The 15,923-nt window shown below is 45.8% G+C and overlaps 1 protein-coding gene across 6 annotated transcripts in view; it reads left to right on the top strand.

Moving 5' to 3' along the window:
* BPTF (bromodomain PHD finger transcription factor) overlaps positions 1-15,923 on the top strand; it is a 2,119,711-nt gene that overhangs the window by 822,130 nt on the left and 1,281,658 nt on the right. For all 6 annotated transcript variants that reach the window (XM_069655028.1, XM_069655026.1, XM_069655024.1 and 3 more), the window contains exon 15: positions 4,128-4,256. In XM_069655028.1, coding sequence (XP_069511129.1) covers positions 4,128-4,256 — 129 coding nt within the window. The remainder of the gene's footprint in view (positions 1-4,127; positions 4,257-15,923) is intronic.

Genomic DNA, 15,923 nt, shown 5'->3' with positions numbered 1-15,923 from the left:
TGTAGCTCTGCAGATCATATAATTCCTGGGCCTCAATCATGGGGACAAGAAGGACAACGTCTGGAGGATCGGCGACAGAAAAGGACCAACTTCTATTCAGTGGCACTTTGTAGTTTCAGCTCCTCACTTCTAAGCAAATAGTAACCCTGCAGACTCTTGGCTGTCGAGATGGGCTTTCCTTGCATCTGGGGTCCGGCACTCTGAGGTGGCACAGGCTCGGTCAGTCCTGCTTCCTGGGAGTCCGAAGGATCTTCTGGAGCTCTTGGCCAACCTAAAAGCAACACACACTATCTGGTGTTCCTCTCCCTGGCTATTCGGTTCCAGCAGCAACTGAAGTGGAATTTCAACCAGCTCTGAGAGGATGTCCAGGTGGCTTACTTTGGAGTTCATTGGTCTCACCAACTCAAGGGGAGAAGTCGTCCTTACAGGGCTTCTCTGGTCGAAACGAAATTGGAGTTTCAGCACAGCAGCAGGGTTTTACCAGGCAAACCAACGGTCCAGGAGTTGCAGCAGGCGCCCTCTTCAAGTTATTCTTCAGATTCCTTCGTCCAGTGGTCGACTCTGCCTTTCAAGCCAAAAAGCCTTGCCTTTTATGCAGGTTTCTCCCATTCATTCCAGCCAAGCTGTCACTCACCCAGCAGGGTGGCTGTCCTTGCCGGACAGCCAGCCGGCCAATCATCTAAGAGTTAATTCCTGTCTCCTAGGAGACTAAGCACAGGGAGTTTGGGGAACCTCCCTCGCTTCCTGCCCCCACTAGATACCCTGGAGCCAGAAGCGGGCCGCACTAGTGAATCCTGCCAAAGGCAAAACGAGCAAGGGGACCAAACCTGATTTGGCACGCTGAATACATCTCAAGAAGGACCTTTCCACAAAGAAATGGCGAAAAAAGAAGACTGGGGCCATTTTTTAAAATAAATGGCTCCCTTGGGTGCTTTACTGGAGCTGCGAACGCAGTACACAGTAAATGCATACCACGGTAGTTAAAAGTAAACCACTGCCACCAACCATTCTTTGAGGAAAGGGTAACCTAAAATAGTTACATGAGAAGCTAGACAAAGGGGATACCAAGTAACCCCTTCAGCACCCTATTGTAAAACGGTGTGTGCTGTGTCTAGCAAGTTACAAATGTAAGTAAAGTCAATTTCACTTCACTGCTCTTGGAAACCGTAGTTCAGCCAAGAGAAGGTATTTAAACATTGGGAAATCTAAAAAGACTTCCATGTGTCACTGTACTGAAGGTGCTGTGTGACGCAATGTAAAATATGCCGCCTATCGAGTTTGTCAGACTCCACAACCAAAAGAAACAAACACAGAAAACACAGAATTAAAAGTACAAAGTCCCAAAGTTCAGCAGAAGAGCTGGAGGTCTCTATGGTGGGAGGAATTTAGCAGTAAACTGAAAATTCTTCCTTAACAATGGGGAACAGGACAAAGCAGGAAACAAGGGTAGAGCCAGGTCTAAACAAGGGGAAGGCTTATCCAAATACCAGATCTTAACAACATATGACTCCGACTTTGATCGCTTATTTGGGGCGGAATCCCTCTTAGCCTAATTTTTCTGTGTGAACGGTTTTCTGCATCTTATTGCATAATTAGGAGCTCCATCTGTTCTTCAGTAGTATCCAACTCTCTCAATAGTTCTGTTTTGTCATTGGCTTGATCACACAGGGTGTTTTCCACCTTGCCCAGGTGTATCTTTGCTGCCAGCATGTGTTTTTCCAATTCTTCAATAGCTTTAGAAAGGGTTCCATGCTTTCCTTAATCTCAGCTTTGATTTCTTTCAGTAGGAACTGCAAGTCTTGTCTTGTGGCTGTATTATCGTCTTCTGTGGGATTCACGTGTATCTGTACTTCCGTCATTTCTTGCACCTGTAGTAACGTTTATATGTCACCCCCTTTTGTTTTTTGTAAGTTTTGGACATTATCCTGGGTCGTCGCAATCTGAGCCAGAGTCTCTGGGTCCAGGCAGTCTCATTGATGGGGTTTAAGCCCGGAGAAATAGGCCAGCGAGTCAGGCGACTATGCTGTGCAGGTTGATATCTCTCAAGGTCTGGTTCTAAACAGGCCGTCCCACTGAATAGAGACACTCGCCAAGGGCCTTAGCTTTCACCTGTTGTAGTAGGGGGGAGGCGGCAGAGCCCAAGGTGGTTGATTCTGGCTACAGCACAGGTTGATTCAGTTTGGGGCTGCCCCTGCCACCCATCAGAGTCCTTCCATGTCTACTTCGGTTCCGGGAAGCCCTCGCATCTAGTTGCCTGGGGGGGAGAGATGAAGAGTTGGGCAGTTTGAAATTGGGTCAGTGCAAAAGTGATCATGCTGTCGTACCTGCCCTCCTTTGCTGCGGCTCGGTCACTGAGCAACCCTTTTTGCATGAGTACTTGAAGGCGTGCTCACTTCGGTGCTCCGTCACCTGGGACCAACCACCTCCACTCCGGCACTGCCACCCCGATCTCCAGGGGCTGGAATTAGGCTGGCGCTGCTCCTCCTCCTCCTCAGCGTTCTCCGTTCCTGGGTGGCTAGGTGACTCTCGTGTTTAGCCTCTCCGGTCTGGATTCTCACAGAGACACCGCCAGCTTCCACTGCTTGGCACCCTCTGCCGTCCTCTGACTCTGCTGAACAGAACATATGTGCTGTTTCTCGGCTGAGGGCTTTGTGCTACTTCGTCACTATGCGTGCGATTTGTCTCAGTATCTTTCCGGGGGAGCCTGGATTATCTCTTCCTCGTATCCCTTGTCAATCGATGAGGGAAATCTACACTGCCACCAGGTTGGTATTTAAATGAGGTCGTAATTAAGCCCCTGGATCCATCTTTGTAGCCAATGCACAAATCCTCCCTCAAATACCTTACTTATAAAGTGACTTTCCTTGTAGCGGTCACATCTATTTGTTGAATTACTGAGCTTCAACCTCTATCAGGGGCTGAGCTTTTTGTCACAGTGCATAAAAATAAGGTGATTTTAAGAACCCATCCACGTTTTTCGTATAAATAAATATGTACATTTCATGTTAACCAATCCATTGAACTACCTGCTTTCTTTCAAAACCCTCTGGGGAAAGATCTCGTCATATGCTGGATGCACGCAGGGCAGTCATTTACTACTTAAACAAAGCTACTGAGAAGTATGGATCAGTTCTTTCTACGCAGGCATGGCAAGCGGTGCTCACAATTCAATGTAAACGCTGCCTAGCATGCAAGGTAGTGATTACTCACTTTGCACGGCGAAGTGCAAATGTGCATGGCAAAAGACGGCATACACGTGTGTACAGCGCCTTTTACCCTTTACATTTGAACTCCACCGTGCAAATGGTGAAAATTTGTCAGCATGGAGCCATTTACTGTGCAGTGCTTTCAGAAGGGGTCCCCACGACCAAATTATGAACTTCATTAAAATGAACTCCCCAGTGTTTTTTAACTGGAAAATTGAGCTTTTGGTTCACTAGTGCTGATGTCATGCCTTTTCTTACGTTGGAATTTTGGAGTACTTTGAAGTGGTGCCTATGGACAGAAACATGAGTTTATAAAGCTAACCTGTTCTTATTAGATTAAATGCACAGAAAGACTATACATAGTTAAGGTATCCTTTTCAGTTACAATGTCCTGGTTTATTTTGTGGATATCCAGAAGGTGTTCTATTATTGAAACTAACTAAAAACTGTTAAGGAGAGGCACAGTCCCATAGGTTGCCTATTGTTTGACATAATGTAATGGAGAAAGGTTTTGCTGGTGGGGCAGAGGGAAATCTGCTCATTCATGTTCGCTCTTCAGTTAAATATGTTTGAAACAACTCTACCATAGCTTTGGATCATAAAGAGAATACGTGTACATGACTGTGTAAAATGCTGAGCCATCCATGTTTGTGTCATTTGTCATTAGTTACATTTTCCTCCACAGAAAGCCTTCTGCAGTGTATTGAGAATCACTATTCAAAGGTTGAATATTAAGAGGCTATTTGGGCCCTGTATTTCAAAATCATACTTAAAAAAGTAACGCGTGTCTTAATTTTTTCTTTAACCATCTTTAAACCAGACATTTACAAGTGTAAGTGAAAAGGTGCAATACCGTATGGTTCTACTTCTGTTGCCATTGTTATAGTTTAATGGCTCACTTATTCCATTTTCGTTCTGCAGAATCCTCTGAAACTGAAATTACAACATCTGAAATAATCAAAAGAAGAGATGTTGGCATAAATGGAATCCGTTCAGAATACTGCATACGGAAAATTATCTGCCCCATTGGTGTTCCAGAAGCTCCAAAAGGTAGAACTTATTTTTGCTTTGTTGTTGAACACAAATTAACACTATACGCAGATATCGTCGTGTATATCTTTTTCTTTTGTTTAACTAGCACAGTTGGATCAGTTTTTAAATCTGCACACTCACTTATTATTTAATGGTATTTATGGGATAATGTACCCCCTACCGCATGTTGTAAGGTTATTGCAGGTCATACAGTAGTTCTATGACCAAATAGATGAACGAGGCCGAAGGTTGAGATCACGGAACTCCGAGGTGATGTACGGATTGCATGGTTTCAAGAATAGACAGACACAATTGATCACAGTTCAAGGACGTTTATTAAACTGTATAGGTAAGGTGAAAATTCTAAAGGAAAAGAGTGTACCCTTACTGATTCTGTTTGGAACCACAGAAATTTTGGGTGGACAGATACTTGAATCTCTAGAGCCGTCCACTGGTATAATTTGCAAAGAGATTAGGTTTCCTTATTCTAGAAATCCTATGACTGAATCAGCCGCTATTTGCAGATTACCACCCACTTAATGAAAGTACTAAGTGTTTCTAAGACATATATTTATTTAGTTATTACTGAAAATAACAGGTGAGTGTCTAAACAGGAAAGCAAGAGATCAACCAATAGTTGTAAAAAAGTGCAATGATATATTTTCAACAGTTGGCAAAACAGAAAAATCAACATAGTGCATATGATTAAGGGCAATTTACAATGAAGTACAAAAATACAAAATTATTTTTTTGAAAAACGCATATAACAAAAGCCAAAGCAAAAACAAAAGAGCAATGCTGGTTAGTTAAGTCACTATCAAAACATTATTTTTGTGGGGGAAAACAATCAAATGCATGATGAAAGTTCAATAAGTCCATTGCATCATTGATCCCAAGGTGGGTACTTTAGTTATCGCTGTAAGTGCAAAATTATATTCAAGAAGCAATGATTGCTGCAGGGTCATTAAATACAAGATATCTTATCCTTGCCAATGTGACAGTTGGTTGGACAAAAGAATCAGAGGACAGGGATACAGGTGTTCAAGTGTTCCCTGTATTTTTCACGTTTCGGCGGTGATGTGCTGTGGCAAGTCCGCCTTCATCAGGGCTCCTAATCGGGGACCCTGTGGGGGATACATGGATATCTAGTGAGTGGAATGGTGCTGCGGGTGCCCGTAGTACTGGGGCACTACTTAAATGGATCTATTCTCTCAGCGCCGGTCAGGAAGCTTACCTGCCGATGCTTCAGATCCCTAGTGCTCGGGTTCACCCCACACAGGAGTGGTGTCAGGCAACAGGACCAGTCTTGTAGATAACAGAGAAATGTAAAGATTCTCAGTCAGGTTCACATAAGGGTGTTTCTATAAAGATTCAAGAGAATGAGGCTACATGAGATGAGTGGCGATATCTCATATAGTATTGTGCAAAGGTAAAAATAACTCAGTACAGAACTGTGCAGCCGTAGGCACATTGAAAAAACAGTTAACAAGGTATCTTGTACCTGTATGGGTCTGGATGCAGTATCATTGTTTTGATGTGCTCCAGTCCATGGGCATCAGGTATTGGCTGTTGTTGGTTTGAGTCCTTGAAGTTCACTCCTAAAGAGGGGGCAAAGACAAGGTACCGGAACCTCATTTAGGTCAGTTTAGTTATACTTTACTGTAGCTGAATAGCTGAAAAGGAGGGGGGAGAACAATCTGTGTCTTGTGATATTTGTGTGTAATTTTTGGGTTTAGCTTAAAAAGACTGAGTTTTAGGAGAGTAAAATGCGAACATTAAATTTACACTGAGCAAATAGAAATGAGAAATGGTGTGGTGCCTGGTTTCAGCATGCAAGGCGAAAGGTAGCCACGGTGTTTAATATTCTTTCAAGGAAACGCCAGGCTTGCCTCTTGTTCAGCGTTTTTTGTATACTGTACTCTAAATGGGGACTGCAGCTGCGTAGGTCAGCTAGAGCCAGGCAGAAGGAGAGCATGCTGTTAGGCCCGTGCAGCCGAAATGAGAAGTGTGCACGCTTGGCAGAAGACACCAAAAGGCTTACCGCTTGCTCAGCGTTTTCACTATATAAATGGGCGCTGCAGCTGCATGAGTCAGCTGAAATTGTGCAGAGGGAAGAGGGAGGCGCGCTGTCTCGCCTGTGCAGGTTGGATTGAAGGTGTGCGCGTGTGGCGTCCTCAGGGAATTTAGCCCGTTACTATGGAGATCACGCATGCACAGTGCTCGTATTCTTTGTTTACTACTGTTGTCGTGGAGATTGCGTGTGCTCGTTGCTATGAGCTCAGATTGAGAGAGATCGGAGCGCATCAGTGTCCTAGCAACCACACCAGTAAGGTGGAAAAACACCTAATCTAAGGCCTAAATTTAAGATGGGAGCAAGCTGCGACCATAAAATCAAAATAAGGCAGCCCTAGTGGCGTCTTGTTAAATAAAAAGGCCTATAACAATAAAAACCTATTACCAATCCTTACGTTAAATACAAAAGGCTGTGGGGTAGGACTCATAAGAAATAAAGAAGTGTTCACCATTAATATGTCAGGATGCGGTAGTCGTGGTCTGCCTTCTCCACGTTTTGAGCAAGGGACACGCTCGAGCTTTCCCAGCACGAGACGACAGTTCCGTTCTCAGCTATCGGGACCTCCAATGGCCAAGTCTCTTGCTCTGTAAAAAGTCTCTTGACTTCGCTGACCTGATGTATTCAAAATAACCACAAAAGTTTCTTTCCGCTTGTACGTTGGGTAATCCCTTTTTACCCCTGGATCTCCCTCTTCCCGGGTTGGATCCAAGTCTCTTTTCTAAAGACAAATGTCAGAATGGCAGTCATTGGTGTGAAACTCCCTTCCCCGCGCTTTATAGCACGTGCACGGTGATAAGGAATCGTATTTCTACAAATGCCGTGGGGAACAATACTCGTCCCCTGGTCTTTCCTAATCCTCTGGTCTGCTGAGTGCCCATGGGGACAATCCACTTCCACTGGTCTTTCTTTCCACACAACTTAAATCTTCCTTTCTATGGTGCTTAGGGTGAGGTTACTTCACCCCTGAGTCCCCCTTCTTCTGGGTGTAGACCACTCTCAGATTTCAGTCTTCCTCCGTGGGTTCACTGTGACTGGTTCATCCAACTTGGTTTCTCTTCACAAGTCGATTGGTGTTAGCTTTTCACCCCTGAATCCCCCTGTGCTGGCCTCAGACCCCCCTCAAACGTCAACCTCAGTCAGGTTCACTATGGCTTTCCTCACATTCACAATTCTTAATGTCTTTTTAAACAATTCACTGTGAACCTCTTTCACAGGTTCACTCTTGTTTAACACAACATGTTCCTTGAGGCATTAGTCTTCACCCCTTTTTATTGGCATCCCTCTTCCGGGTTCACTATTTTCCAATCTTTTCTTTCACCATGCAGGATTTGTTAACCTTAGCTTTCCTTTACTTGTCAGTCAAAAGCTTTCGACTGTACAGCGGATTTTGCTAGACATTTGTAAGACCACTTTGACACTGTTCTTACGGCCTTCTGGAATTGGTAGTTTCAACAAAATTGAGGAACCAAACTAGAGTCTCTCGCCGAACACCCACGTGGTGCTGGGTCCCTTTCAGCTGGCTTTGCCCTACGACCTTCACAGTTCTTTGAAGCTTGCAACTTTCATTCGACACAGTTCGGTTTCTTATCGGTTCTCCCCTCGACTCACCGGCTGTGATGAACCGCTTGCCTTTCCTTGTATCGGGAGTCAAGGACGATACCACGGTAGCAAACGCCTTCTGCTCTCCTGCTTATCAGCTTAGGCGTGCGCTCTGTGTACCGTTGACATCTGCTGAAGCACTCTTTAGCCTTTGTTTGCGATCTTAAGATGTCTTCTGCAGAGGAATTGCGGGTCTGGGTCGGAAAGGGCAAGGTTGCTTCTCTCCCTGTCACCCTCCCGGTTCATGCTGCTTTTCTCCTCCTCTTGAACTGTTGCCCTGGGCTAGCTATGTCGTTGTGCTGTCTTCCTTGCTCGTAATGTGCTCTTGTGCTCCACCTTTTATCCCTCTGGGGGAGAGAAAGGGCCGATAGGTGTTTGAGATTTTGGTTAATTGCCTGACTCTGCCTGACCCTTGTGCCGGGACATGTCAGGTAAACAGCTTTAGGCTTAGTCCATTGTCTGTCACCATGTAAGTAAGGGTTTGTGGTGGAAAAAGAGAGCAGTAGAATTTCCGAGTATCCTACGGGGTAGGATGGAGAACAGGTGTTGTATGGGATTATGTCCCTCGTCCTAAGGTGTTGGGTAAATTCGGAAGAATGAGGTTGGTATGGGTTATGGAATGAATGAAAATTACCAGAGTTTTTATCGTGACCTGAACAGGGGAGATTGTGGGAATGGTAGTGTTGTCAGTGTAGTATATTGGGGTTTCGGGAAAGAATAATTAGAGGGACGTGAAAAGGGATAACCAAGAGTATTCGGGAAGGCAGCAGAAAATCAAGGATTCTGAGAGAGGTCATTTCCTACTGGGTTCCTAGGGAATTTGTCATATTGAGAGGGGTCGTTGGATTTGGGCAAGAGATTTAGTGGGAGGAAGGGAGACTGATGTGGTACAGCCTACAAAGGTCTCAAAGATCTTGTCCTGTTCTCCTTCCCCGATATAGTACCGCATCTCTCCTGGGGCATTCCCCCGAACACAACCCTGGGCTCCCCTACCCAAGTGACCCTCGCTCGTCCACCCCCAGGGTCGGGATCATCGAGCGCCAGCCCTCCTTTGGCCACCTCAATAAGGGATTCTCGAGGCTTGCTCACAAGAAGATCCATCATTCCTTGTAATACATGGTATTATTATTTTGTTTAATTTTATTTTAAACTCTTTATTTCTCAATTATCAATAAAACGACCAAATTGAAACAATTAACATAACTGGTCATAAAAAATATTAACCAAACCTTGAAAATAAGAGGGGTCAAAGAAAGCATTTTAGAATATACAGTTACTCACGCAATGACTCAGACCCAGTCTAAGATCCAACCATAAGCAATACCCCAACATATCGCAGACTACAAAGACGCAACAAAACAAGAGGCAAAGACAACCCCACCACCCCCCCCCCCCCGCCGCCCTACATCCCAAGACTCATGAATACATGGTGGTCTTCTTTAATACCTGGCCTCTTGCTTAATGTGACATAAGAGATCTTCCAGTTGCTGATGAATAGAACATATGTATCTGGTTAGGTTAAATTAAAAAAACGAACCTGCATCTTCTAATGTGTTGTAGAAAAATACTTTATGCATTTTTATAAAAATGTTTTTGTCATGCAGATTCTTACTCTTGTGTCTTTATAACTCCAGTGATGCACAAAATAAACATATTACTATAAACAGTTGCTTATCCATTCATGTCTGAAGTGATTTTTCACAAAAAGAATTTGCACAGCTTGCCACGGCTTTAAGTAGTAGTAATAATTCTCATTTATATAGCTCCTTGTATGGCCTAAAAAGCTCTTTGTGGTAGGATCACCCTCGGGGACCTAAGTCCAGGTATGGGAACATTCTCAGAAATGTGTGTGTGTGTGTGTGTGTGTGTGTGTGTGTGTGTGTGTGTGTGTGTGCGTGTGCGTGTGTGTACGTGTACGTACGTGTACGTACGTGTACGTACACACATTTGGTCAATATTAGGTGGGCTGGCTAGACTCCAATAAGCAACCCAAGAGGTCAGGCATGTGGATGGGTCCCGACAGAGCGCTAGTGCAAGAGATTCAAAATGTGACCAGCTAGACCGAAAATTATCATAGTTTGTCGCTGTATTCTAATGTAAGAGGTGTTGAGGCATGCCTGGTGTAAGGGGGCAAAACCATTACGTGTCCTGCTAGAATGAATTTGTTTTAGTTGTAGTTGCATTCTAAAGTGTTTGGATGGATAACCATGCATGCGGAAGATGTCCACCGATATGATGTGTTTATACATACCTTAAGCTCAGATGGAGCTTATCGTTGATCTCGCTCTGTGATCCCATCGTCTGTGTGAAATAAGACAAGCTCCCTCGCTTGCTCTTCTATGTGCTATAGACCGGCTACCCTCAAGGTCCTCCAACCGTAAATAGACCAGCTATTTTATACAGTCTTCTAGACCTGGCAGACAGGCTGCCTTAAGATCTAGGGTCATAGGATTTTCTAGCACAATAGCAAGGCTACCTTTGTAGTATTACTTGAAATCGTCTAAGTTCCAAAGTTCCATTAAAGGCTACCATCAGGCATCTTCTAGTGCAGCATGCATAGATCATTGTGTTATAATGGCTAACTTGTAGATCCTCGAATTGCAATGGATAAATTACTATCATATGTGTTTGAGCGCAATAGACAGGTTAACATATTCAAAGTATCTGCTCCCAGATGTCCGGGTGCCGCACATTTCCCAGCCTTCAATCCGATTAAACTTCACCGATCTTTTAAGTGAAGTACATGTGCTAACCATCATAATCTCTTCTAGAGCAGTACCTGTGCTAGTCTTCACAGTTCGTAATCTGCAATTGTCCTTGAAGTAGTTGGTGCTTAGGTCATCTGTAAAGGCTGCATTATCTATAGATTGGAACAGGACATGCTGGCCTAGTACTTATTGTATTTGTAATAGACAGGTTGTCGTGCTTGAACTTGTGATTCAAATTTCAAGAACATTATGAGCACTTTATCAGCAATCCCCTTAAATCTTTGACAGGGGATGGGCTACCAGTATGCGTCCCCTAGGTGTGCAGGCGGGGTGTAACGGATGGGAATACAATGCATATTTCATGCCCTGGGCATATTTCCCAATACATTTGTTTGTTAAAGAACCGGCTACCATCAAACTGATAAGATCTGTATACAAGTAGCCTGAGCGAACCACTCGGAGCGAAGAGGCCAGGTGGGCTAATGTGTGTTTGTGTACACAGAGTGGTCTGCAGATGGGTGTGTAGGGTGGGACACTGTGACATTGACCGGCATCCACCTGTCGACTTATGTACACAAGGCTGATCAGTGTTTTGATGTGGGCAGGGTGGGCTGCCACAAAAGCTGGCATCCACCTGCAGGTGTGTGCACACGTGACTTATTGGTGTTTAGATGTGAGTGAGGTTAATGTATGCTAATGAGGCAGTGGGGATATAAATAAAGGTGGGCAAGAGAGTTTCAGGTTGCCATGGGGAATAGCCAAGTTTTGAAGGCCTTTCTGATAGAGAGGTAGTTACCAATGCAGTGAATGTGGACTGAAAGCAAGTTCCAGATGGCAAAAGCTTGGATGGAGAACGAGGATCCGCCTAATCTATTGAAGTTGTAATGGGGGATAACTGGGAGAAGAGCAGAACCAGATCCGAGCTTCCTGTGCAAGTTTATCCTGGAGTATTTTGGGTCCGTTGTGGAGGGCACGGTGAGTTTTGCACATAGCTTTAAAGGTAGTCCGGCGGATAGGGAGCCATTGTAGCACTCTGAGCGTGAGGCTAATGTGTTTTCTTTGTGAGAGGCCGAGGAAGAGGTGGGCAGCAGAGTTTTGGTTTCTTTGTAGGATGCCGGCGCGCCTAAGTGAAGGGAGTTTGCATAGTCTATGCAGGAAAGGATGATGACAAGGATAGCGGAGATTCGGTGTGGGTAGGTGAGGCACTGGAGGATTCTCCTGAGTATGTGAAGGTGGAAGAAGCATGTTCTGAACACAGAGCTCATGTGGTGGGAGAGTGGTGGATTCCAGCCCAGTGTGCCTCTGAGATTTCTTAAACAAGTGGATGTTGGCAGGGCGGGTCCTAGAGAGTGTGGTCACGGGATAGGGTGGAGAAGGAGAGTGGATTTGCCGCATCATTTCCGCTTTGACAGGATTGGGGAAGAGGTGGTTGATTGTCATCCAGTGGTCGACATTAGCAAGGCAGGCGGAGGGGAGGCTGGCAACGTGGGGATCTTGAGGATGATCTGGGTGTTGTCTGTATAGTTGTAGCAGATGAGGTTATGCGATCGGATGAGTCCAGGGAGTGGACTATGGAAGATATTGAAGAGGAGGGTAGACAGGGAGGCTCCCTGCTGAACCCTTTTCGGCACCAGGCGAGAGGAAGAAGGGGGGGGTGGAGCATAATTTGCAAGCAGTTTGAGATGGAAGAGATCCATGTTAGAGCAGTGTCTATGATTCCTAAGGAGTGTAGCCTGTCTGTGAGTACGGTCTCAATGATGTTGAGAACGATGAGCGCTGCACTTCCTTCCTAATCACCTGTTCTTTTTAGGTCATCCCAAATCGACACAAGAGGACTCTGTTCCTCTGAGGGCTCTGAAACCTGTTGGGCTGCGTCAAGAAGGTTGTTTTCTGTAAAGGCAGAGCTGTTTGTATGCAGTGCGGTCCAAGAGTTTGGCAATGGAGCGGGTGTTTGAAATATGGCAGTAGTGGGTGGGGGGGGGGGTTTGGCAAGGGTTTTCTGAGGAGAGGTTTGACGTAAGAAGTTGTGAATGCCTTCAGGAAGATACTTGAGCCGAGGGACAGGTTAATGATGGATTGTGCAATGCTGCCTGCACATGATGGGATATTTTAGAGAAGAGTCGGGGGGGGGGGGGGGGTGGCAGTCCCAGGGGATCCTGACGGTCGGCTGTGCGCTAGAAGCTTGAACTCAGGGTGTGAGATTGGGGAGAAAGAAGACTGGCATAGGAGGGGTAGGGCTAGGATTGGGTGGAGAACGGGAAGAGGTAGGGCGCGGTAATGCTATTTTTGAAAAGGATGGCACGGTGTATATCGTAGTAGACAGTGGAAAATAGCGCCTAGATAAAAAAACGTACAGTGGTGGGTAAAATGGCATCAAAATTCAAAACATACACTGGTGGGAAAATGCACCTAGATTCAAGATATACACTGTTGTGGGAAAAGTGCACCTAGCTTAAAAACATTCAGTGGTGGGTAGAATTGCACCAAAATTAAAAGCGTTGAGTAATGGAAAAATGCCCCTAGATTAAAACATACAGTGGTGGGGACAAATGCATCTAGATTCATACCTGCACTATGCAGGTATGAACCAATAGTGGGGAGTTGAAGGTGTTAGGGTGATTGTATTATTTGTATGCGTCATCATCCCTTCTAGTGAGACCCCCAGAATTTGTTGCTGGACTTCTGGACCTTTTTTATTTATATCCTCAATGAGTGGAGCCTTTTCCAACTCATTCATTTTTATGTGCTCTGTCTTTTGGAACGCTGTTCTTTGTTTTGCTTTACTATGCTCTAACACCTTGAAGCGTCTTTTGTGCTAGATGGAATTACAAATAAAGATCTCGGACCAAATTACACTCAATGTGGTACTTACTAGGCTCATTGGAGCCCTGTTCGAGCTTATGCATCTGTCCCACTCAAGCTTCTGTCGTAGAAGACAGCTTTTCTCGTGGCTATCAACTCTGCATGACAAGTGGGTGAGATCCAGGCCCAAGCCTGTAAACCACTTTACTTGACTTTCCACAAGACGAGAGTGGTGCTGCGGACGCACCCCTCCTTCATGCCCAAGGTGCTGTCGGACTTCCATCTAAACAAGCCCTTGGTGTTACCTGTGTTTTTTACGACTCCTTCATCGCCGGCTGAAAGGATTGAAGTCTTATGTGGGCCGCACGAAGAGTTTCCGGAAAACTTCTCAGCTTTTTGTGAACTTTGGTCCTGTGAACCATGGGAATGCCCTGTCCAGTGCTTCCATTTCCAGGTGGCTCTTCGGCTGTATCACTCACTGTCACTTGTTTGCAAACCGACCTTTGCCTGGCTGTCCAAGAGCCCATTCTACCAGAGCAATTGCTGCACTACTGCGTTCCTGTCTGGTGTGCCCCTGCTGGACATCCGCGGGGATACTACATGGAGGTTGACACACACCGGTTGACGCACACCTTCACGAGATTCTACTGCTGCAACAGGGATTCCGGGGAGGAGTCCAGAGTCGGCCAAGCAGTGGTGCGCAACCAATTCGCTTGAAGGTGAGCCTGGTGAGGAGGTAAGAGATGGCTTCTGTTCAGCCTTGCCACCGCCCATGGTTGTGCATGTGTATTCTTTATTCATGAGCATGTGAATCCATGCCTGACCCCATGCTGGAGAAGGAACAAGCTACTTACCTGTAATTGTTGTTCTCCAGCTCTGGTCTGGCATGGATTAACATGTAAACCCTCCCACCTGCCCCTCTGCGGCTCTTATCTTGGTCCTACTGCTACTTTACTTGCTACCAAATCTGAAGATGGCTGCCACAGGAGGGTCTTAGGTAGAGGGCAGTCATTGGCTGAGGGCAGTATGACCCAGAGCTCAGTGATAAACCAATCAGAGAAAGACAGTTTGGAATCGAACCCGAGGATTCCCAGTCTGACGACAGGGAATATTCATCCGCATGCAAATCCATGCCAGACAACAGTTACGCAACTTGTTCCTTACACTCTTTCAGGGCGAGTCACTGTCGGGCATAGGATAATCCAATACACGTAAAAGACGGAACTGAAGCCAACGGTTGCTGCGTGCGCTATATACCATCAATGACGTCGACATTGAGACAGAGGCCTTGGAGGGAGTCAGCATGCATCGATACTTAGTCTCCCCCTGCTGGAATAATTTTCAGAGGCAGCTACAGCTGGAAATGGAGATATCATAGGATGAGGACTAGGTGGGAAGAACACCCAGTCGAAAAAACGCTACCATGGGTAAGTAATTCTTCTGAGAGATTGGCACACACCACCTTATGTGGAGTACTAAGGGGATACTTTGGACGTGTTCTACCGACTATTCTATTTTTTACCGCGGACTGCATTCACAGTCCTGGTTACGCACAATAGGGGCACCCAATTACTAACTTGGGGGCTTCTTTCTTTTTTTGCCATTTCTAGTGTGGTTGTTGTTGTTGGCCCTTTTTCTACCATTCTGAGAGGGGGAGGTCTGTGTGAGTGTTTGCCTTTGGCGGGAACCCTTGAGTGTCTCCGCCTAGTCTCCAGTGTCTCTGGGCAGGCAGGAAGTCGGGATGAGTTTTTACTCCCCTGTTTGTCTGCCAGAGTGCATGAATGGAACCAGCTCCAACTTGGGTCTGGCTGTCCTGATTGAACAGCCATTCGCTATAAACTGCTGAGAGAGATTGCAGAGGAGTGTGTGCTGAAACTGAATAAAAGGTGAAGTTCCTGAGGTGAAAGGCAAGTTGACCACTGGAAACTGAAATAACTGAAGAAGGCGACCAGAGACGCCTGCAGACTCTTTGCAACACCGTGAAGTGACCACTGCTGTCCTGACCCCGTTTTCTATGTGACCGAAGTACACCGAAAAGGACAACTCCTTCCCTTTGGCTGGTGGGACCAACCAACCCTAAAGCGAACTACATTCTGATCCATCCTCCGAGGTGCTGTGGCGTTCCAGAGCTGCAAACTGCAAATACCAAGGGGCCTCCAACCCAATCGTAGTGCATGGTCTTGCCAATGCCAAATCCGTCCAAGTCTTTGCGGAGTCCCAGTTGAACCTCCAGAGACACAATCCAACTCATCCAAGTTAATCTCACCTGGGAGCAGGACTCCAGGAATCGAAGATGATTGACCGGGCAAATCATGTCCTTTGTTGGTGCTGCAGAAAAGGTGCCAAAGCCGTAGTGTGACCAGAGAAGTTGCTGAAATCCATGCCAGAGATAATCCCTCGAGACTGCTTCTGAGAGATCCTGTCCATTGTGCTGCCTTTCATCACCAGACCAAGGAATCCAGAGGTCGGGTCCAGCACTGCCACTTTGAGGAGAATCCAGCG

This window comes from Ambystoma mexicanum, chromosome 3q (assembly GCF_040938575.1).
Source record: "Ambystoma mexicanum isolate Mex_15411 chromosome 3q, UKY_AmexF1_1, whole genome shotgun sequence".
In the NCBI taxonomy this organism is placed as follows: domain Eukaryota; kingdom Metazoa; phylum Chordata; class Amphibia; order Caudata; family Ambystomatidae; genus Ambystoma; species Ambystoma mexicanum.
This window is presented reverse-complemented; position numbering and strand designations above follow the sequence as displayed.